This window comes from Salmo salar, chromosome ssa11 (genome assembly GCF_905237065.1).
Source record: "Salmo salar chromosome ssa11, Ssal_v3.1, whole genome shotgun sequence".
In the NCBI taxonomy this organism is placed as follows: Eukaryota; Metazoa; Chordata; class Actinopteri; order Salmoniformes; family Salmonidae; genus Salmo; species Salmo salar.
Window position 1 is genome coordinate 41,602,412 of NC_059452.1, and position 25,468 is coordinate 41,627,879.

A 25,468-nucleotide genomic window follows, 5' to 3' on the forward strand; every position below is an offset into this window, starting at 1 on the left:
GAGATGAATATAACTATAGATAAACAGAGAGAGAGAGGGGAAGAGATGAATATAACTATAGATAAACAGAGAGAGAGAGGGGGAAGAGATGAATATAACTATAGATAAACAGAGAGAGAGAGGGAAGAGATGAATATAACTATAGATAAACAGAGAGAGAGAGGGGAAGAGATGAATATAACTATAGATAAACAGAGAGAGAGAGGGGGAAGAGATGAATATAACTATAGATAAACAGAGAGAGAGAGGGAAGAGATGAATATAACTATAGATAAACAGAGAGAGAGAGAGGGAAGAGATGAATATAACTATAGATAAACAGAGAGAGAGAGGGGAAGAGATGAATATAACTATAGATAAACAGAGAGAGAGAGGGAAGAGATGAATATAACTATAGATAAACAGAGAGAGAGAGGGAAGAGATGAATATAACTATAGATAAACAGAGAGAGAGAGAGAAGAGATGAATATAACTATAGATAAACAGAGAGAGAGAGGGAAGAGAGATGAATATAACTATAGATAAACAGAGAGAGAGAGAGGGAAGAGAGATGAATATAACTATAGATAAACAGAGAGAGAGGGAAGAGATGAATATAACTATAGATAAACAGAGAGAGAGGGGGAAGAGATGAATATAACTATAGATAAACAGAGAGAGAGAGAGGGAAGAGATGAATATAACTATAGATAAACAGAGAGAGAGAGGGAAGAGATGAATATAACTATAGATAAACAGAGAGAGAGAGAGGGAAGAGATGAATATAACTATAGATAAACAGAGAGAGAGAGGGGGAAGAGATGAATATAACTATAGATAAACAGAGAGAGAGGGGGAAGAGATGAATATAACTATAGATAAACAGAGAGAGAGAGAGAGAAGAGATGAATATAACTATAGATAAACAGAGAGAGAGAGGGGGAAGAGATGAATATAACTATAGATAAACAGAGAGAGAGAGAGGAAGAGATGAATATAACTATAGATAAACAGAGAGAGAGAGGGGGAAGAGATGAATATAACTATAGATAAACAGAGAGAGAGAGAGAAGAGATGAATATAACTATAGATAAACAGAGAGAGAGAGAGAGAAGAGATGAATATAACTATAGATAAACAGAGAGAGAGAGGGGGAAGAGATGAATATAACTATAGATAAACAGAGAGAGAGAGAGGGAAGAGAGATGAATATAACTATAGATAAACAGAGAGAGAGGGGGAAGAGATGAATATAACTATAGATAAACAGAGAGAGAGAGAGAGAAGAGATGAATATAACTATAGATAAACAGAGAGAGAGAGGGGGAAGAGATGAATATAACTATAGATAAACAGAGAGAGAGAGAGAGAAGAGATGAATATAACTATAGATAAACAGAGAGAGAGAGGGGGAAGAGATGAATATAACTATAGATAAACAGAGAGAGAGGGGGAAGAGATGAATATAACTATAGATAAACAGAGAGAGAGATGAATATAACTATAGATAAACAGAGAGAGAGATGAATATAACTATAGATAAACAGAGAGAGAGGGGGAAGAGATGAATATAACTATAGATAAACAGAGAGAGAGAGGGAAGAGATGAATATAACTATAGATAAACAGAGAGAGAGAGGGGGAAGAGATGAATATAACTATAGATAAACAGAGAGAGAGAGGGAAGAGAGATGAATATAACTATAGATAAACAGAGAGAGAGAGAGGGAAGAGATGAATATAACTATAGATAAACAGAGAGAGAGGGGGAAGAGATGAATATAACTATAGATAAACAGAGAGAGAGAGAGGGAAGAGATGAATATAACTATAGATAAACAGAGAGAGAGGGGGAAGAGATGAATATAACTATAGATAAACAGAGAGAGAGAGAGGGAAGAGATGAATATAACTATAGATAAACAGAGAGAGAGAGGGGGAAGAGATGAATATAACTATAGATAAACAGAGAGAGAGAGGGGGAAGAGATGAATATAACTATAGATAAACAGAGAGAGAGAGGGGGAAGAGATGAATATAACTATAGATAAACAGAGAGAGAGAGGGGGAAGAGATGAATATAACTATAGATAAACAGAGAGAGAGGGGGAAGAGATGAATATAACTATAGATAAACAGAGAGAGAGGGGGAAGAGATGAATATAACTATAGATAAACAGAGAGAGAGGGGGAAGAGATGAATATAACTATAGATAAACAGAGAGAGAGAGAGGGAAGAGATGAATATAACTATAGATAAACAGAGAGAGAGGGGGAAGAGATGAATATAACTATAGATAAACAGAGAGAGAGAGAGGGAAGAGATGAATATAACTATAGATAAACAGAGAGAGAGAGGGGGAAGAGATGAATATAACTATAGATAAACAGAGAGAGAGGGGGAAGAGATGAATATAACTATAGATAAACAGAGAGAGAGGGGGAAGAGATGAATATAACTATAGATAAACAGAGAGAGAGAGGGGGAAGAGATGAATATAACTATAGATAAACAGAGAGAGAGAGGGGGAAGAGATGAATATAACTATAGATAAACAGAGAGAGAGGGGGAAGAGAGATGAATATAACTATAGATAAACAGAGAGAGAGAGAGGGAAGAGAGATGAATATAACTATAGATAAACAGAGAGAGAGAGGGGGAAGAGATGAATATAACTATAGATAAACAGAGAGAGAGAGAGGGAAGAGATGAATATAACTATAGATAAACAGAGAGAGAGAGGGGGAAGAGATGAATATAACTATAGATAAACAGAGAGAGAGGGGAAGAGATGAATATAACTATAGATAAACAGAGAGAGAGATGAATATAACTATAGATAAACAGAGAGAGAGAGAGGGAAGAGAGATGAATATAACTATAGATAAACAGAGAGAGAGGGGGAAGAGATGAATATAACTATAGATAAACAGAGAGAGAGAGAGAGAGAGAAAGAGATGAATATAACTATAGATAAACAGAAAGAGAGAGAGAGAAAGAAAGAGAGATGAATATAACTATAGATAAACAGAGAGAGAGAGAGAGAAAGAGAGATGAATATAACTATAGATGAACAGAAAGAAAGAGAGAGAAAGAATATAACTATAGATAAACAGAAAGAGAGAGAGAGAAAGAATATAACTATAGATAAACAGAAAGAGAGAGAGAGAAAGAGAGTGGCTCCCCTCAGTCCCTCAGTCTGTCTGGGAAGGCAAAAGAATGAATCAAGCTGCTTCATTACTGTCCTGCCATTATTATTAGGATAAAGAGGGTCATCTCCTCAGAACTACGGCTGTGGATAATTCATTACCACACCGTGCAGGGGAAAGAATCAGGTCTTCTACCTCAGGCTGTTCTCTCTGTGCCTGGGGGACACGTGTGATTGAAATGCATTATTTATTTGGATGGGTCACTGTTTTTTTATGAGGTTTGGTAAGAGTTTGTGTGGAGGGAGTGTGTGTGTGTATATGTGCCTAACATTCACATGATGGGGGATGTGGTTTGCAGGCACAGGTGTATGGCTGTAGGATTTCATCACACTGTACAGCACGTCAACACGAGAGAGATGGAGAGAGGAGCGAGATGGCGGGAGGACAGTGTTGTGGGCAGTGTGTTTGTACATGCAACCGGAGGCAAATTAATCACAATCCGGTATCCGACTCCATCAAAATGCTAATGGAGGAAAATGGAGACATTTTCAGGGAAGTTGGTGCAGGTTGTAAGGGGAGGTGTTTTATCATACAAGGTGCAGTGGGGTGTGATGCAACGTTTGCATAACTAATAGAAATGGACATCATATCAAAATAAACAGTAGTGTTGAGATGCAACTGTACAAGCTGTGAATTATAAATAGGTTACTTAGAAAGACCGAGGATATATAGCCTATTAGGCCTAAAAATGTCTGTATGGTCCCGTATGGTCCCGTATGGCCCCGTATGGTCCCGTATGGCCCCGTATGGTCCCGTATGGTCCCGTATGGTCCCGTATGGCCCCGTATGGCCCCGTATGGTCCCCAGTTGGTAGAGCATGATGCATTATTATATTAAAGTGGAACTGACAGCGTTTTAGCAACAATGAAACCTTAAAATAATTTCATATACGCCCCCAGTAAGAATATGATGCCTGCTTCTAAATTGACTGACAAGCGAGCACATAGATATGATCATTTCAGATGTTCCCACTTTTATAGAATGTTTGAGAACGATGTAGACTAAGGCATTTGTGAAAATTCTATAGAAATATATAGTTGGAAAGCAGCTGTGCATTTCAACAATTAATAGACACTGCAGTAAATAAAACCTATTGTCCAGACTACACAGACCGGAGTGCCATAGCCAATCAGTGATACAGTAGGCCTATATGCAAATAAGCCATTTGCCACACAGGCCTGCAGCCATCATTCACTTTGAACTGGACGGTGTGTTTACAGGCAGTAGGACCTGCCATCATTCACTTTGAACTGGACTGTGTGTTTACAGGCAGTAGGGCCTGCCATCATTCACTTTGAACTAGACTTTGTGTTTACAGGCAGTAGGACCTGCCATCATTCACTTTGAACTGGACTGTGTGTTTACAGGCAGTAGGGCCTGCCATCATTCACTTTGAACTGGACTGTGTGTTTACAGGCAGTAGGGCCTGCCATCATTCACTTTGAACTGGACTGTGTGTTTACAGGCAGTAGGACCTGCCATCATTCACTTTGAACTGGACTGTGTGTTTACAGGCAGTAGGGCCTGCCATCATTCACTTTGAACTAGACTTTGTGTTTACAGGCAGTAGGACCTGCCATCATTCACTTTGAACTGGACTGTGTGTTTACAGGCAGTAGGGCCTGCCATCATTCACTTTGAACTGGACTGTGTGTTTACAGGCAGTAGGGCCTGCCATCATTCACTTTGAACTGGACTGTGTGTTTACAGGCAGTAGGACCTGCCATCATTCACTTTGAACTGGACTGTGTGTTTACAGGCAGTAGGGCCTGCCATCATTCACTTTGAACTGGACTGTGTGTTTACAGGCAGTAGGGCCTGCCATCATTCACTTTGAACTAGACTTTGTGTTTACAGGCAGTAGGACCTGCCATCATTCACTTTGAACTGGACTGTGTGTTTACAGGCAGTAGGGCCTGCCATCATTCACTTTGAACTGGACTGTGTGTTTACAGGCAGTAGGACCTGCCATCATTCACTTTGAACTGGACTGTGTGTTTACAGGCAGTAGGGCCTGCCATCATTCACTTTGAACTGGACTGTGTGTTTACAGGCAGTAGGGCCTGCCATCATTCACTTTGAACTGGACTGTGTGTTTACAGGCAGTAGGACCTGCCATCATTCACTTTGAACTGGACTGTGTGTTTACAGGCAGTAGGGCCTGCCATCATTCACTTTGAACTGGACTGTGTGTTTACAGGCAGTAGGGCCTGCCATCATTCACTTTGAACTAGACTTTGTGTTTACAGGCAGTAGGACCTGCCATCATTCACTTTGAACTGGACTGTGTGTTTACAGGCAGTAGGGCCTGCCATCATTCACTTTGAACTGGACTGTGTGTTTACAGGCAGTAGCAACAGTGTGACTTTAGATCATTAGAAAGCATTCGCCAAAATCCGGGAGTCTTCTTACATTTGGGAACTTTACAGTCCAATTGATCAAACAACCATGAAGTTGTGAAAAAGGTCAATAGTCAGAAGAGCTGCAGAGTTAATAAAAATAATGCCATTACTGATTAGATGCTTTTTCCATTAATTAGGCTATTTCCTCTGTAACCATATGGTCTATCTACTACAAACTCATGGACACAGATGTAAACATATAAATACTATATATGAATACATTTTTTTTTAAGTTCAAGTATTCATTACCAAAGTTACCATAGATGATCTGTTAATTACCAAAATTACTGAAGATTCCGGTAACTTTGGTAAATTACCGGTAGTTTTGCAACACTACATATACCAATCCACAGACACTAGCCACCCACAGACACCAGCCACCCACAGACACCAGCCACCCACAGACACCAGCCACCCTTACCTAGACTGGTGGGCTTGATGAGCTCGTCCAGCATATCGTAGAAGGGCAGCCTCTGCAGCTTGACGTCTGGGTGCACCGGATGCAGGGTGGCCGAGGTGGGCAGGTGGTGCGCCAGTCCGCTGAGCTCGTGCTTGCCAGGCCCCAGTAATGAGATGGGCAGCAGGGCGGCCGGCGAGGGTACTCCCCCATGCCCATGGCCCTCATACGCCAACTGGCTGAGGCCGGCAGGCAGGGCGGCGGTGCCCCCTCCTCCGGCCACACCTCCCGAGGCAGGGTAGTGTGGTCCGGGCAGGACCAGCTCTGAGGGAGAGCCCATCTTGGTGGGGAAGCGTCTGCAGTACAGTTCCTTGATCTTCATCTGCACGGCGGGGCTGCAGCCGGCTTTCAGGAGATGCAAGGCCATGGTTAAGAGCTCATGTTTTCGCCCGTGTTTGTTGCGGCCCGCGTAACCCAGCAGAACCTGCAGCTCTGACACGCGCAGGCTCATCACCATTTGCTGTGGAGGAGAGACAGAGAGAGTGTTGAGTTAGGCTAAATGAAATGAGTCTACAAAACTCCTGAGGTACTCCTTGCCTAAACCAACAAAGGTGCGCGGAGACTTACCTGGTCGGCGTAGTGTGAAACATGGACAACAGCGTAGGAGTAGTCTAATGATCAGTTGCCTCACACAGAAGAGCTTTAACTATCATTGCCAGTTCGTGAAGTTATACCCACAAGAAGAATCCATGAAGGGAAAGCAATGCGCCATTATTCCATCACGCAAGAAGATTTGCATTACGCCTAAAACCCAGTTCAATTTAATATACTGTAGAAGCATACACAACATCAATTGAACTAAGCAGACATCTTATTCTATGCCTTCTTGCAGTTGTTTCACCTTACCCCCAACAACAGTCCTACTGCGTTTGACTGAGTAGCCAAATAGCTTCATTTTGAATCATGATTTGAATTTTCATGGCACAGATTAGGCTAAATCCATCAAATGAATGTGTAAACTGTGTGATAGTCTAATAGACATCACCAGCTCTCTCATAAGGGTTGATGCAGGCCTAGTTTCCACTACAGATAATTACATGTGCCGAGGGTGTGATATGAATTTCAATGAAGTGTTATCAGACCAGGTTCCTACCAGTACGACCTGTGGACTGGAACCAGTCATGAGTGAGCTGATACCAATTCCATGCTAATTAGATGCAAATTGTTCATTATCTGTAATAATGAAATGCCCATGCATATTAATACTGTATGTTCTCCATGCTATGGGTGGACATTCGAGCAACTAACATCTCATTTGCTCTAGGGCTGGGAATCGCCAGGGACCTCACGATACAGGTGCCGATACGACAGTGTTCATTTCATCAACAAAAATATTGACTAAAATATAAACAGACCCAGAAAAAAACTATAAAATGAGACGAGAAAATGATCTCTGACAAAAATCAGACTACTAAGTGGACTGGACAAGAGTTTCTGGAAAGATTGAGCGCTTTTCAGTGATAAGCACAATTAATATTAGCAGCACAGATGTGCAGCGCATTCACAGTGGAAAGGACACGTCCCACCCGGCACACAGCCTACATCAGCTGGTGAGCTGCAGGGGAGCAGGCGATGTGTGTGGGCAGACAGGCAGACAGGCTCAGCTTATAGTGTACACATCACACAGGCCACTCTCTTGCTTTACCGCCAGCCTTCTAGTTAGCTACCCTTTGGCATGTTAAGAAACACAAGCTGCTTTACAAAATTAAAAACAATAGCAGCATTGAGTTTAATAGTAAAACAACAGTCTGGCTGTTTTTCTCTCCCTTGAGTAATCTATAGAAAAGTAGGCCGTCTTTGAATTTGTAGTCACGCTCAACCCCTGTATGTATTGCGATTCAATGTTACAAACATATTTCTCACCAAATATCTGCTTCCATGATCAGTCATGGAAATAAATGTGCTGAAAACAAATTGGCTCCCGATTAAAAAAATAATATGGACAACAAGTTATAAAGTAAAATTCTGGAGTTCTGATGATTTTCACCCCCATCACTAATTCTCTCTCCTTCAAGGCTTCGCCTCAATGACCATAGACATGGCCTAGATTGTAAATCTTTATCTAGCCTATAGATTACAGATGTAGACTAGATCAGTCCACTGATGATCTCCCTATGTGATCCCACTATAACGTGACTAGGCTTGGGCGGTATACCGTATATACTGTATACCGGGGTATTTGGAAAAAGCCACGGGATGGTTTTTCAATACCGTTGAAACTATACATTTTAATATTTGTAGCAACTTTATAAGTAAATACCTGCAGTCAACTTGTGCAATACATTAGGAGATATTAGGAGACATTTCATCACATAATTATGAAGCTTATGATAGTTCCCTGTCACGTGGTGTTTGTTAACAAGCACACAACAGAGACCGGAGGCAGCACGGGCCAGGTGATCTAAATACAGATTGGAATTCACAACTAAATGTTTTCCAGCTAGATATCTTAGAACTATTAAGTTAACTGTCTAAAATGTGATAAATGCTCTGCAGTTGTGCATTTGATTTGCTAATTTAGTAGCTAGTGAGCTATCTAGCTAAGTGGTAGCTTCTTCCAAAAATCAAGTATTCGCTTGATAACAGCAGAGTATCCCCTCCTGGATCACGAGCCTTGCTAACATTCCTTTTGCGCAGCAAACTAAGTAGCATTTGGGAGTTACTTGTATAGTTTAGGTCAGAAACTGTACAAAATGTTTACAATGCGTTCGCTAGCATTTAGTTAGCATCCTCTATGAGGATTCCTTAGTAGTTGTTAGCATTTAGTTAGCATCCTATGAGGATTCCTTAGTAGTTGTTGGCATTTTGGTAAATAAATAAATACCTGCACTCAACTTGTGCACAAGGTCAGGGTTTCCCAAACTCGGTGTATCAGGGCTGTTTCAGACCACACCGGGGGGGTGTGTGTGTGTGGGGGGGGGGTGGGGTGGGGGAATGAGAGGTGACAGGTCCACTGAGCAGCAGCTGTGTGCTTTCTTATGGAAACCAGCCCTTAGAAGCTCTAACGTAGTAATAGGTTACATAATAATCACATATATGGGTAAACTAGCAGAAATGATGGAGCACATAAGTCAATGTGACACGCACACGCAGCACACACCCCTTGTATAACGAACGCCCTGGGCGTGGAATATTGGAGACTTGGATAGCCACCTTCATATCATTTATCTTAATGACAGGGGAGAGATAAAACCAGTGATTAAAACACAGAGCACTAAAACCTCCCCTGAGCTGCTACCCCCCACACACACACACTCCTAGTAGTCAACCACATACACTAGGCTGAAGAGTGTGTGTGAGAGAGAGGGTGAAAGATAGCACTCTCTCTCGCACTCTATGTTTCTCATGCTAATAAAGCCCATTGAATTGAGAGCAAGAGAGAGAGTGAATGTGTATATCTGTCTTTCTGAAATCTCTCATAGCCCAGCTACCACTAACACTAGCCCTAGAAACCCTAACTGTATCTTAGCATAGCCCAGCTACCACCAACAGTAGCCCTAGAAACCCTAACTGTAGCTTAGCATAGCCCCGCTACCACTGTGCACGAGCCCTAGAAACCCTATCCAACCTTAGCTTAGCATAGCCCAGCTACCAAACACTAGCCCTAGAAACCCTAACTGTAGCTTAGCATAGCCCAGCTACCACTGTGACACTAGCCCTAGAAACCCCAACTGTAGCATAGCCCAGCTACCACAAACACTAGCCCTAGAAACCCTATCTAACTGTAGTTTAGCATAGCCCAGCTACCACTGACACTAGCCCTAGAAACCCTAACTGTAGCATAGCCCAGCTACCACAAACACTAGCCCTAGAAACTCTATCTAACTGTAGTTTAGCATAGCCCAGCTACCACTAACACTAGCCCTAGAAACCCTAACTGTAGCATTGCATTGCCCAGCTACCACTGACACTAGCCCTAGAAACCCTTACTGTAGCTTAGCATAGCCCAGCTACCACAAACACTGGCACCTAGAAACCCTAACTGTAGTTTAGCATAGCCCCGCTACCACTGACACTAGCCCTAGAAACCCTATCCAACCTTAGCTTAGCATAGCCCCGCTACCACTGACACTAGCCCTAGAAACCCTAACTGTAGCTTAGCATAGCCCAGCTACCACTGACACTAGCCCTAGAAACCCTAACTGTAGCATTGCATTGCCCAGCTACCACTGACACTAGCCCTAGAAACCCTATCCAACTCTAGCTTAGCATAGCCCAGCTACCACTGACACTAGCCCTAGAAACCCTTACTGTAGCTTAGCATAGCCCAGCTACCACAAACACTAGCACCTAGAAACCCTAACTGTAGTTTAGCATAGCCCCGCTACCACTGACACTAGCCCTAGAAACCCTATCCAACCTTAGCTTAGCATAGCCCCGCTACCACTGACACTAGCCCTAGAAACCCTAACTGTAGCTTAGCATAGCCCAGCTACCACTGAAACTAGCCCTAGAAACCCTAACTGTAGCTTAGCATAGCCCAGCTACCACTGACACTAGCCCTAGAAACCCTAACTGTATCTTAGCATAGCCCAGCTACCACTGTGACACTAGCCCTAGAAACCCTATCCAACTCTAGCTTAGCATAGCCCAGCTACCACTGACACTAGCCCTAGAAACCCTATCCAACTCTAGCTTAGCATAGCCCAGCTACCACTGACACTAGCCCTAGAAACCCTTACTGTAGCTTAGCATAGCCCAGCTACCACTGACACTAGCCCTAGAAACCCTAACTGTAGCTTAGCATAGCCCCGCTACCACTGACACTAGCCCTAGAAACCCTAACTGTAGCTTAGCATAGCCCAGCTACCACTGAAACTAGCCCTAGAAACCCTAACTGTAGCTTAGCATAGCCCAGCTACCACTGACACTAGCCCTAGAAACCCTAACTGTATCTTAGCATAGCCCAGCTACCACTGTGACACTAGCCCTAGAAACCCTATCCAACTCTAGCTTAGCATAGCCCAGCTACCACTGACACTAGCCCTAGAAACCCTATCCAACTCTAGCTTAGCATAGCCCAGCTACCACTGACACTAGCCCTAGAAACCCTTACTGTAGCTTAGCATAGCCCAGCTACCACTGACACTAGCCCTAGAAACCCTAACTGTAGCTTAGCATAGCCCAGCTACCACTGACACTAGCCCTAGAAACCAACTGTAGTTTAGCATAGCCCCGCTACCACTGACACTAGCCCTAGAAACCCTATCCAACCTTAGCTTAGCATAGCCCCGCTACCACTGACACTAGCCCTAGAAACCCTAACTGTAGCTTAGCATAGCCCAGCTACCACTGACACTAGCCCTAGAAACCCTAACTGTAGCTTAGCATAGCCCAGCTACCACTGACACTAGCCCTAGAAACCTTATCCAACTCTAGCTTAGCATAGCCCAGCTACCACTGACACTAGCCCTAGAAACCCTAACTGTAGCATAGCCCCGCTACCACTGACACTAGCCCTAGAAACCCTAACTGTAGCATAGCCCCGCTACCACTGACACTAGCCCTAGAAACCCTAACTGTAGCTTAGCATAGCCCCGCTACCACTAGCCCTAGAAACCCTAACTGTAGCTTAGCATAGCCCCGCTACCACTGACACTAGCCCCTAGAAACCCCAACTGTAGCTTAGCATAGCCCCGCTACCACTGACACTAGCTCTAGAAACCCTAACTGTAGCTTAGCATAGCCCAGCTACCACTGACACTAGCCCTAGAAATCCTAACTGTAGCTTAGCATAGCCCCGCTACCACTGACACTAGCCCTAGAAACCCTAACTGTAGCATAGCATAGCCCAGCTACCACTGACACTAGCCCTAGAAACCCTAACTGTAGCTTAGCATAGCCCAGCTACCACTGACACTAGCCCTAGAAACACTATCCAACCTTAGCTTAGCATAGCCCAGCTACCACTGACACTAGCCCTAGAAACCCTATCCAACCTTAGCTTAGCATAGCCCAGCTACCACTGACACTAGCCCTAGAAACCCTGTCCAACTCTAGCTTAGCATAGCCCAGCTACCACTGACACTAGCCCTAGAAACCCTTACTGTAGCTTAGCATAGCCCAGCTACCACAAACACTAGCACCTAGAAACCCTAACTGTAGTTTAGCATAGCCCCGCTACCACTGACACTAGCCCTAGAAACCCTAACTGTAGCTTAGCATAGCCCAGCTACCACTGACACTAGCCCTAGAAACCCTAACTGTATCTTAGCATAGCCCAGCTACCACTGACACTAGCCCTAGAAACCCTAACTGTAGCTTAGCATAGCCCAGCTACCACTGACACTAGCCCTAGAAACCCTATCTAACTGTAGCTTATCATAGCCCAGCTACCACTGACACTAGCCCTAGAAACCCTATCTAACTGTAGCTTATCATAGCCCAGCTACCACTGACACTAGCCCTAGAAACCCTATCTAACTGTAGCTTAGCATAGCCCCGCTACCACTGACACTAGCCCTAGAAACCCTATCTAACTGTAGCTTAGCATAGCCCCGCTACCACTGACACTAGCCCTAGAAACCCTATCCAACCTTAGCTTAGCATAGCCCCGCTACCACTGACACTAGCCCTAGCTTAGCATAGCCCAGCTACCACTGACACTAGCCCTAGAAACCCTATCCAACTCTACCTTAGCATAGCACACACACACACACACACACACACACACACATTTCCCCCCTTTACCACAGTGCGGATGTGTAACATTCCTCCACTGGCCTGAAGAAAAGTGAGGGAAAACAAATAGAAGAGACAAAAGCACTGGAGCCAGAGGAAGAGGAGAGACAGACAGATGGACAGAGCACTCTCTCTCTTTTCCTTCCATCACATTTTATAGGAGGCCTGGTCTGACTCATCATACAAGGCCCAATCATCATATTTACAGTTACAGTAATTATCAGGACACTGTTTTGAAAGGACGTCTGGCGTGGTTTTAGCCAACAGGCCAAAACATCTGATGTCACACAGTCCATGCTGTGAGAGAGGAGTGATGGGTCCAGACTCCAGGCATGTAGCATCACCCTAGCATCATGAGGATTTAGGCTATACAGTTATTAGCAAGGCCTATAGCAGTGTTTCCAAAGCTCAAGCCTCAGGAACCCAAGGAGTGCACATTTTGGTTTGTGCCCTAACACTACACAGCTGATTCAAATGATCAAAGCTTGATGATTAGCTAATTATATCAATCAGCTGTGTAGTGTTTCATATAATTAGCTAATCATCAAGCTTTGATCATTTGAATCAGCTGTGTAGTGTTAGGGCAAAAACCAAAAAGTGCCCCCCTTGGGGTCCCCAGGACCGAGTTTGGGAAACGCTGGCCTTATTGAGTAAGTTACAGTTCACTCTGTCCTCTATTTTTACTGCAGCACATAGGATACACTTCTTGTGTTTTCCTTATAAAATAAAGGAAATGTGTATGATAAGCCAGTAAGCACACAGAAGATTCAGACGCATAAATTCTCATTTAATCCAGCATAACATACTGATATCATATCTGACAGTAAAGTAATGCCCTCTGGCATATTTGGCTCCAGCATTTCAACTTTGATTTCAGGTCAAACAGATGAGTCTTTGAAAACATCTTTAATAATACATAAAAACACAAATGTTGAAGACGTCTGCTAACTAATATTAACATCTACATAGTACACTAAAGAAAAGTATAGGTATAACATATTTTACTATATACTGGTATTAATGTACAGACCGGTTTGAGTTTTTACTTTACCTTCTATAAAAAGTATTTAAATGATTGGTTTGTTAAATGATATTCTGCTACTTGAGTCATCTCTCTCACTCTCTCTCTCTCTCTCTCTCTCTCTCAATTCAATTCCATTTAAGGGCTTTATTGGCATGGGAAACATGTTAACATCGTCAAAGCAAGTGAAATAGATAAAACAGAAGTGAAATAAACAATAAAAAATTTACAGTAAACATTACTCACAAAAGTTCCAAAAGAATAAAGAAATTTCAAATGTCATATTTAAGCAATAAGGCACAATGTGTCGTGCCTAAGAACAGCCCTTAGCCATGGTATATTGGCCATATACCACAAACCCCCAAGGTGCCTTATTGCTATTATAAACTTTCCAACGTAATTAGAGCAGTAAAAATAAATGTTTTGTCATACCCGTGGTATACGGTCTGATATACCACGGCTGTCAGCCAATCAGCATTCAGGGCTCTAACCATCCAGTTATATATATATATATATATATATATATATATATATATATATATATATATTTATTTATTTTATTTCACCTTTATTTATTAGGTAGGCAAGTTGAGAACAAGTTCTCATTTACAACTGCAATCTGGCCAAGATAAAGCACAGCAGTAGCAGTTTGACACACAACAACACATAGTTACACATGGAGTAAAACAAATAAATAAGTCTATATACAATGTGAGCAAATGAGGTGAGATAAGGGAGGTAAAGGCAATAAATAGGCCATGGTGGCGAAGTAAATACAATATAGCAATTAAAACACTGGAATGGTAGATTTGACAGTAGATGAGTGTGCAAAGTAGAAATACTGGGGTGCAAAGGAGCAAAATAAATAAATAAATAAATAAATACAGTAGGGGAAGAGGTAGTTGTATGGGCTAAATTATAGATGGGCTATGTACAGGTGATCTGTGAGCTGCTCTGACAGCTGGTGCTGAAAGCTAGTGAGGGAGATAAGTGTTTCCAGTTTCAGAGAGTTTTGTAGTTCGTTCCAGTCATTGGCAGCAGAGAACTGGAAGGAGAGGCGGCCAAAGGAGGAATTGGCTTTGGGGGTGACAAGTGAGATATACCTGCTGGAACGCGTGCTACGGGTGGGTGCAGCGATGGTGACCAGCGAGCAGAGACAAGGCGGAACTTTACCTAGCAGGGTCTTGTAGATGACCTGGAGCCAGTGGGTTTGGCGACGAGTATGAAGCGAGGGCTAGCCAACGAGAGCATACAGGTCGCAGTGGTGGGTAGTATATGGGGCTTTGGTGACAAAACGGATGGCACTGTAATAGACTGCATCCAATTTGTTGAGTAGGGTGTTGGAGGCTATTTTGTAAATGACATCGCCAAAGTCGAGGATCGGTAAGATGTTCAGTTTTACGAGGGTATGTTTGGCAGCATGAGTGAAGGATGCTTTGTTGTAAAATAGGAAGCCAATTCTAGATTTAACTTTGGATTGGAGATGTTTTATGTGAGTCTGGAAGGAGAGTTTACAGTCTAAACAGACACCTAGGTATTTGTAGTTGTCCACATATTCTAAGTCAGAACCGTCCAGAGTAGTAATGCTGGACATATATATACAGTGTTGTAATGATGTGCAAATAGTTAAAAGTTAAAAAGGGAAAATAAATATGGGTTTTATTTACAATGGTGTTTGTTCTTCAATGGTTGACCTTTTCTTGTAGCACAAGGTCATACATCTGGCTGCTGTGATGGCACACTGTGGTATTTCACCCAGTAGATATGGGAGTTTATCAAAATTGGATTTGTTTTTTGAATACTTTGTGAGTCTGTGTAATCTGAGGGAAATATGTGTCTCTAATATGGTCATACATTTGGCAGGAGGATAGGAAGTGCAGTTTCGTTTCCACCTCATTTTGTAGGCAGTGTGCACATAGCCTGTCTTCTCTTGAGAGCCAGGTCTGCCTATGGCTGCCTTTCTCAATAGCAAGGCTATGCTCACTGAGTCTGTACATAGTCAAAGCTTTCCTTAAGTTTGGGTTAGTCAGTGGTCAGGTATTCTGCCACTGTGTAGTCTCTGTTTAGGGCCAAATAGCGTTCTAGTTTGCTCAGATTTTTTGGTAAATTCTTTCCAATGTATCAAGTAATTATCTTTTTGTTTTCTGAAGATTTGGTTGGGTCTAATTGTGTTGCTTTCCTGGGGCTCTGTGGGGTGTGTTTGTGAACAGAGCCCCAGGACCAGCTTGTTTAGGGGCCTCTTATCCAGGTTCATCTCTCTGTAGGTGATGGCTTTGTTATGTAAGGCTTGGGAATCGCTTCCTTTTAGGTGGTTGTAGAATTTAACGACCCTTTATCGATTTTGATAATTAGTGGGTATCGGCCTAAGACATTATTTGGTGTTTTACGATGTATACGGAGGATATTTTAGCAGAATTCTGCATGCAGAGTCTAAATTTTATGAATTCTTGGTTGCTGAGCGGATCCCAGACCTCACAACCATAAAGGCCAATGGGTTCTATAACTGATTCAAGTATTTTTTGCCAGGTCCTAATTGGCATGTAGAATTTTATGTTCCTTTTGATGGCATAGAAGGCCTATTCCTCTCTCTCTCTCTCACCAAGCCCCAACCTCTGTCATTGAAGGAGCTCAGTTGTTGTTGCTCGACCACAAGATCATTTGCTGACCATTCACTCTCTCGCCTGCATGGTCAATGCACCATGTTAAAACCCTCTCTCAAGCCCTGGGACACAGAGGCACAAACTTTAGAAACTCTCCAGCCCAGCAGAGTCTACCATCCCCCGGTTTCACACCTCTGTCCCTGGCTACTCAGTTGCCAAGGGCCCTTCCAGAACATTCTCCCCCTGGTCAGCCAATCACAGACTGTACCTGGGGGGATCTCAAACACAGCTTTAGTTGGACAGGGTTACAGAGACACATCAGGTCAGAAGAACTCTGCACCACCTCAACACAACTCACCACTGGACCCTTCATACAAGGACAAGCCTCCTACTGGTCATTTCCATCCTCTAACCGGGCCGCTTGGACAGTTGCACCTATAACTGAAACTGGCACCTCTATCAGAGACCACCACATGGTGCCTCTCTTTTTCACAGCAGATGCAACAATATGTTGATGACAACGATACTGCTTTCCACTTTGCTTCTTAATAGAAATCCACAAGTGTTCTATAATTGTAACGATCGTCGTAGAGAGGGGACCAAGATGCAGCGTGGCACGTGTTCATGATTATTTATTTGAATCAAACAAACATTCAAACAAAAATAACAAAGGGAAACGAAAGCGCACAGTTCTGTCAGGTACAGAAGCACAAAACAGAAAACAACTACCCACAAACACAGGTGGGAAAAGGCTGCCTAAGTATGATTCCTAATCAGAGACAACGATAGACAGCTGCCTCTGATTAGGAACCACACTCTGCCCAAAACAAAGAAATACAAAACATAGAATGCCCACCCCACACCCTGACCTAACCAAATAGAGAAATAAACCGTCTCTCAGGTCAGGGCGTGACAATAATTACACTATTAGTTTGTGTATCTTACTGTCTGCAAACAGCTAGTTGGTCTTTTCTTAGCAAGTTGTGGCTAAAATAAATTGTTAACTGAATATGCTAATCGCTAGTTAGCCTCTATGGGCTAGGTGGGACGCTTGCCCACAACCAGTGTAATCCCGTGGCGCGATATTCAAATACCTCAAATGCAAAAACTTCAATTTTTCAAACATATGACCATTTATATTCTCAGTAGATAGCCCGGCATCACAGGGCTAGCTATTTAGACACCCAGCAAGTTTAGCACTCACCAAAGTCAGATTTACTATAAGAAAAATGTTATTACCTTTGCTGTTCTTCGTCAGAATGCACTCCCAGGACTTCTACTTCAATAACAAATGTTGGTTTGGTCCCAAATAATCCATTGTTATATCCAAATAGCGGCGTTTTGTTCGTGCGTTCAAGACACTATCCGAAAGGGTAAATAAGGGTGACGAGCATGGCGCATTTCGTGACAAAAAAATTCTAAATATTCCATTACCGTACTTCGAAGCATGTCAACCGCTGTTTAAAATAAATGTTAATGCCATTTTTCTCATAAAAAAGCGATAATATTCTGACCGGGAATCTGCGTTTAGGTAAAAAGAGGAAAGAAAATAAAGCACGGGGTCGACTCGTGCACGCGCCTAAGCCCATAGTACTCTGATCGGCCACTTGCCAAACGCGATATTGTGTTTCAGCCTGGGGCTGCCTCGATATCATTCAGCTTTTTCCCGGGCTCTGAGAGCCTATGGGAGCCGTAGGAAGTGTCACGTTACAGCAAAGATCCTCAGTCTTCAATAAAAAGAGCAAAGATGAACAACAACTTGTCAGACAGGCCACTTCCTGTTCAGAATCTTCTCAGGTTTTTGCCTGCCATATGAGTTCTGTTATACTCACAGACACCATTCAAACAGTTTTAGAAACTTTAGGGTGTTTTCTATCCAAAGCCAATACTTATATGCATATTCTAGTTACTGGGCAGGAGTAGTAACCAGATTAAATCGGGTACGTTTTTTATCCGGCCGTGTCAATACTGCCCCCTAGCCCTAACAGGTTAACCTCTTACATCTAGACGTTCCGCTAGCGGAACACCTGCTCCAATATCCAATGATGGGCGTGGCGCGAAATACAAACTCCTCTAAAATACAAAAACTTCAATTTTTCAAACATATGACTATTTCACAGCATTTTAAAGATAAGACTCTCCTTTATCTAACCACACTGTCCGATTTCAAAAAGGCTTTACAACGAAAGCAAAACATTAGATTATGTCAGCAGAGTACCAAGCCAGAAATAATCAGACACCCATTTTTCAAGCTAGCATATAATGTCACAAAAACCCAGAAGACAGCTAAATGCAGCACTAACCTTTTATGATCTTCATCAGATGACAACCCTAGGACATTATGTTATACAATACATGCATGTTTTGTTCAATCAAGTTCATATTTATATCAAAAAACAGCTTTTTACATTAGCATGTGACATTCAGAACTAGCATACTTCCGGGGAATTCGCTAACATTTTACTAAATTACTCACGATAAACGTTCACAAAAAGCATAACAATTATTTTAAGAATTATAGATACAGACCTCCTCTATGCACTCGATATGTCCGATTTTAAAATAGCTTTTTGGTGAAAGCACATTTTGCAATATTCTAAGTACATAGCCCAGGCATCACGGGCTAGCTATTTAGACACCCGGCAAGTTTAGCACTCACCAATATCAGCTTTACTATTATAAAAGTTTCATTACCTTTTGTTGTCTTCATCAGAATGCACTCCCAGGACTGCTACTTCAATAAAATGTTGGTTTGGTCCAAAATAATCCATCGTTATATCCGAATAGCGGCGTTTTGTTCGTGCGTTCCAGACACTATCCGAAATGGTAAAGAAGGGTCGCGCGCATGGCGCAATTCGTGACAAAAAAATTCTAAATATTACATTACCGTACTTCGAAGCATGTCAACCGCTGTTTAAAATCAATTTTTACGCCATTTTTCTCGTAGAAAAGCGATAATATTCCGACAGGGAATCTCCTTTTCGGCAAACAGAGGAAAAAATCACAAAGGCGGGGCGGTCGGGTCACGCGCCTAAGCCCAGAGTCCCTTGATCGGCCACTTGAGAAAGGCGATAATGTGTTTCAGCCTGGGGCTGGGATGACGACATTCTGTTTTTTCCCGGGCTCTGAGCGCCTATGGACGACGTAGGAAGTGTCACGTTAGAGCAGAGATCCTTAGTAAATGATAGAGATGGAAAAGAAGTTCAAGAAATGGTCAGACAGGCCACTTCCTGTAAAGGAATCTCTCAGGTTTTGACCTGCCATTTGAGTTTTGTTATACTCACAGACACCATTCAAACAGTTTTAGAAACTTTAGGGTGTTTTCTATCCATATGTAATAAGTATATGCATATTCTAGTTACTGGGTAGGAGTGGTAACCAGATTAAATCGGGTATGTTTTTTATCCAGCCGTGAAAATACTGCCCCCTAGCCATAACAGGTTAATGAAAATACAGAGGATTTTCCCAAGGTTGCTGTTGAGGTAATATGTCCATGTAGGTATAGTTAAAGTGACTATGCATATATGATGAACAGAGAGTAACGCTTGCCATGCAGTAGCAGAGAGAACAGTCTATGACTGGGGTGGCTGGGGTCTTTGACCATTTTTAGGGTCTTCCTCTGACACCGCCTGGTATAGAGGTCCTAGATGGCAGGCAGCTTAGCTCCAGTGATGTACTGGGCCGTACGCACTACCCTCTGTAGTGCCTTGCGGTCAGAGGCCGAGCAGGTGCCATACCAGGCAGTGATGCAACCAGTCAGGATGCTCTCGATGGTGGAGCTGTAGAACCTTTTGAGGATCTGAGGACCCATGCCAAATCTTTTCAGTGTCCTGAGGGAGAATAGGTTTTGCCGTGCCCTCTTCATGACTGTCTTGGTGTGTATGGATTCTACCATTTCTAGTTTGTTGATGATGTGGACACCAAGGAACTTGAAGCTCTCAACCTGCTCCACTACAGCCCCGTCGATGAGAATGGGGGCGTGCTCAGTCCTCCTTTTCCTGTAGTCCACAATCATCTCCTTAGTCTTGATTACGTTGAGGTAGGTTGTTATTCTGGCACCACCCGGCCAGGTCTCTAACCTCCTCCCAATGTAATTGGAGAATCCAGTGGGTTCTGGTAGTCTTTAATAGTTGATTTGTATTTGATCATGTATATGTTTTTGTTGTGTGTACTTTGTTATAGAGCCAAAAAGATTGGAGAAGTGGTTTACCCATACATCTCCATTTTGGATAGATAATTCTTTGTGCTGTTGTTTGTTTAGAGATTTCCAATTTCCCCAGAAGTGGTTAGAGTCTATGGATTCTTCAATTACATTGAGCTGATTTCTGACGTGCTGTTCCTTATTTTTCCATAGTGTATTTCTGTATTGTTTTAGTGATTCACCGTAGTGAAGGCGTAGGCTCAGGTTTTCTGGGTTTCTATATTTTTGGTTGGATAGGTTTCTCAATTTCTTTCTTCAATTTTTGCATTCTTCATCAAACCATTTGTCATTGTTGTTAATTTTCTTAGGTTTTCTTTTAGAAATGTCTATATTTGATAGTGAAGCTGAGAGGTCAAATATACTGTTTAGGTTTTCTACTGCCGAGTTTACACCTTCACTATTGCAGTGGAACGTTTTGTCCAGGAAGTTGTCTAAAAGGGATTTCATTTGTTGCCTAATAGTTTTTTGGTAGGTTTCCACACTACTTCCCTTCCACTAATAGCGTTTCTTAATATTCTTCTGTTCCTTTGGCTTTGGTGCCTCATGATTGAGTATTGCTCTGTTCAAGTAGAGTGTGATTTTGCTGTGATCTGATAGTGGTGTCAGTGGGCTGACTCTGAGAGACTCTGGATTGAGGTCAGTGATAAAGTAGTCTACAGTACTACTGCCAAGAGATGAACTATAGGTGTACCTACCGTAGGAGTCCCCTCGAAGCCTACCATTGACGATGTACAGAGCTGCAGGAGTTGTGACCTGTTTTTGTTGGTTATATTGTCGTAGTTGTGCCTAGGATGGCATATGGGGGAGGGAATGCTGTTACCTCCAGGTAGGTGTTTGTCCCCCTGTGTGCTGAAGGTGTCAGGTTCTTGTCCGGTTCTGGCATTTAGGTTACCACAGACTACTACATGTTCCTGAGCCTGGAAATGATTGATTTCCCCCTCCAGGATAGAGAAGCTGTCTTCATTAAAGTATGGGGATTCTAGTGGGGGATATAGGTAGCACACAGGAGGACATTTCTCTGTTGAGATCATTTCCTTTTGAATTTCTAGCCAAATGTAAAATGTTCCTGTTTTGATTCATTTAATAGAGTGAGTTAGGTCTGCTCTATATCAAATTAGCATACCCCTGAGTCTTTTCCCTGTTTCACACCTGGTAGTTTGGTGGATGGGACTACCAGCTCTCTGTAACCTAGAGGGAAACCAGTGGGTCCGTCTCCTCTGTACCAGGTTTCTTGTAGGATGACAATTTCTGTATTTCCAATTTCTTTGATGAAGTCCAGGTTCCTGCTCTTTAGGCCAAAGGCAGATGACCTCAGGCCTTGGATATTCCAGGCTGAGATAGTGAAGGCTTTGTGTTCCATAAAGTGTCCAATGTTGTTAGTGGTGTGGTTTGGCCTCAGACCAGTAAGTGTGAGCAGAGCCTGCTGAGCATCTGGTACATGCCATTGGCTTGGGCTAGTGGGGGTTTATTTTGTTTCACCTTTATTTAACCAGGTAGGCCAGTTGAGAACAAGTTCTCATTTACAACTTCAACCTGGCCAAGATAAAGTAAAGCAGTTCGACAAAAACAACACAGAGTTACACATAAACAAAGGTACAGTCAATAACACAATAGAACAAAGTAGTACAATCTCTGTACAGGGTTGGGCCTGTTGTTTGCCTGCGCACGGCCTGGTGTTTGCCTGCGCACGGCCTGGTGTTTGCCTGCGCACGGCCTGGTGTTTGCCTGCGCACGGCCTGGTGTTTGCCTGCGCACGGCCTGGTGTTTGCCTGCGCACGGCCTGGTGTTTGCCTGCGCACGGCCTGGGCGTATGTGGGACTTTCATGTTGAAGCCCTCTGCTGGAGTGGGGGGGCATAGGTCTGATCTGTCTCTCAATTCAATTCAAGGGCTTTACTGGCATGGGAAATGTATGTTTACATTGCCAAAGCAAGTGAAATTGGTTTATTATCTAAGTGAAATAGACAAAAAAATTACATTAAACATTACATTTACAAAAGTTCCAAAATAATAAGGACATTTCAAATGTCACATGTGTATATATACAGTGTTGTAATGATGTGCAAATAGTTAAAGTACAAAAGGGAAAATATAAATATGGGTTGTATTTACAATGGTGTTTGTTCTTCACTGTTTGCCCTTTTCTTGTGACAGCAGGTCACAAATCTTGCTGCTGTGATTGCTCTGTCTGTAGCTCTCTCTCTGTGTCACGGCTGTTCGAAGGATTGGACCAAAATGCAGCGTGTTCGTAGTTCCACATATTTATTAGACGTGAAACTGAATGCAATACATAAATAACTTGAAAACACAAAAACAACAAACTGTGACGCAGAGAAAACACACTACTCAAAAGATAATAACCCACAAACAGGAAGAGAAAAAAACCCTACTTAACAGCTGACCCATACATTTCCTCAGTGAAAACAATGTACTGAGCAAATATCAAAGACTTTTTACCAAATTACCGTACGACAGACCACATATTTACCCTGCATAACCTAATTGACAAACAAACGAAAACAAAGGCAAAATCTTCTCATGCTTTGTTGATTTCAAAAAAGCTTGACTCAATTTGGCATGAGGGTCTGCTATACAAATTGATGGAAATGGGTGTTAGGGGAAAACATACGACATTATAAAATCCATGTACACAAACAACAAGTGTGTGGTTAAAATTGGCAAAAACATTTCTTTCCACAGGGCCATGGGGTGAGACAGGGATGCAGCTTGAGCCCCACCCTCTTCAACATATAGATCAACGATTTGGCGAGGATACTAGAACAGTCTAAAGCACCTGGCCTCACCCTACTAGAATCTAAAGTCAAATGTCTACTATTTGCTGATGATCTGGTGCTTCTATCCCCAACCAAGGAGGGCCTACAGCAGCACCTAGATCTTCTGCACAGACTGTCAGACCTGGGCCCTGACAGTAAATCTCAGTAAGACAAAAATAATGGTACTCCAAAAAAGGTCCAGTTGCCAGGACCACAAATACAAATGCAATTTAGACACCGTTACCCTAGAGCACACAAAAAACTATAAATACCCCGGCCTAAACACAGGTAACGTCCACAAAGCTGTGAACGAGCTGAGAGACAAGGCAAGAAGGGCATTCTATGCCATCAAAAGGAACATAAAATGTAACATACAAAGTAGAGGTCGACCGATTAATCGGAACGGGCGATTTCAAGTTATAACAAATCGGTAATCGGTATTTTTGGACACCGATTTGCCGTTTTTTTTTTTTTTTTTACACCTTTATTTAACTAGGCAAGTCAGATTAAAAACACATTCTTATTTTAAATGACGGCCTAGAAACGGGGGTTAACTGCCTTGTTCAGGGGAAGAACAACAGATTTTTACCTTGTCACCTCGGGGATTCGTTTTTGCAACCTTCGGTTACTAGTCCAATGCTCTAACCACCTGCCTTACATTGCACTCCACGAGGAGCCTGCATGGCAGGCTGACTACCTGTTACGCGAGGGCAGCAAGAAGCCAAGGTAAGTTGCTAGCTAGCATTAAACTTTTCTTATAAAAAACTATCAATCTTAACATAATCACTAGTTAAACTAGTAATATCATCAACCATGTGTAGTTATCTAACGTGTCCTGCGTTGCATATAATCGATGCGGTGCCTGTTAATTTCTCATCGAATCACAGCCTACTTCGACAAACGGGTGATGATTTAACAAGTGCATTTGCGAAAGAAAGCACTGTCGTTGCACCAATGTACCTAACTATAAACATCAATGCCTTTCTTTAAAATCAATACACAAGTATATATTTTTAAACCTGCATATTTAGTTAATATTGCCTGCTAACATGAATTTCTTATAACTAGGGAAATTGTCACTTCTCTTGCGTTCCGTGCAAGCAGTCAGGGTATATACATAGCAGTTTGGGCCGCCTGGCTCATTGCGAACTGTGTGAAGTCCATTTATTCCTAACAAAGGCCGTAATTAATTTGCCAGAATTGTACATAATTATGACATACCATTGAAGGTTGTGCAATATAACAGGAATATTTAGACTTAGGGATGCCACTCGTTAGATAAAATATGGAACTGTTCTGTATTTCACTGAAAAAATAAATGTTTCATTTTCAAAATGATCGTTTCCGGATTCGATCATATTAATGACCAAAGGCTCGTATTTCTGTGTGTTATTATGTTATAATTAAGTCTATGATTTGATATAACAGTCTGACTGAGCGATGGTAGGCAGCAGCAGGCTCGTAAGCATTCATTCAAACAGCACCTTCGTGCATTTGCCAGCAGCTCTTCGCAATTCTTCAAGCATTGCGCTGTTTATGACTTCAACCCCCGAGATTAGGCTGGTGTAACCGATGTGAAATGGCTAGCTAGTTAGCGGGGTGCGTGCTAATAACGTTTCAAACGTCACTCGCTCTGAGACTTGGGAGTGGTTGTTCCCCTTGCTCTACATGGGTAACGCTGCTTCGAGGGTGGCTGTTGTCGATGTGTTCCTGGTTCGAGCCCAGGTAGGAGCGAGGAGAGAGACGGAAGCTATACTGTTACACTGGCAATAATAAAGTGCCTATAAGAACATCCAATAGTCAAAGGTATATGAAATACAAATCGTATAGAGAGAAATAGTCCTATAATTCCTATAATAGCTAAAACATTATTGAAGACTCATGTTAAAAGGAACCACCAGCTTTCATATGTTCTCATGTTCTGAGCAAGGAACTTAAACATTAGCTTTTTTACATGGCACATATTGCACTTTTACTTTCTTCTCCAACACTTTGTTTTTGCATTATTTAAACCAAATTGAAAATGTTCCATTATTTATTTGAGGCTAAATTGATAGTATTTATGTATTATATTAAGTTAAAATAAGTGTTCATTCAGTATTGTTGTATTTGTCATTATTACAAATTAATAAATAAAATTAAAT

The 25,468-nt window shown here is 42.3% G+C and overlaps 1 protein-coding gene across 3 annotated transcripts in view; it reads right to left on the reverse strand.

The window, feature by feature from the left end:
- The window catches only part of LOC106562666 (E3 SUMO-protein ligase PIAS1), a 105,101-nt gene that overhangs the window by 50,099 nt on the left and 29,534 nt on the right, over positions 1-25,468 (reverse strand). For all 3 annotated transcript variants that reach the window (XM_045689582.1, XM_045689581.1, XM_045689583.1), the window contains exon 2: positions 6,014-6,509. In XM_045689582.1, the coding sequence (XP_045545538.1) occupies positions 6,014-6,509 (496 nt within the window). The remainder of the gene's footprint in view (positions 1-6,013; positions 6,510-25,468) is intronic.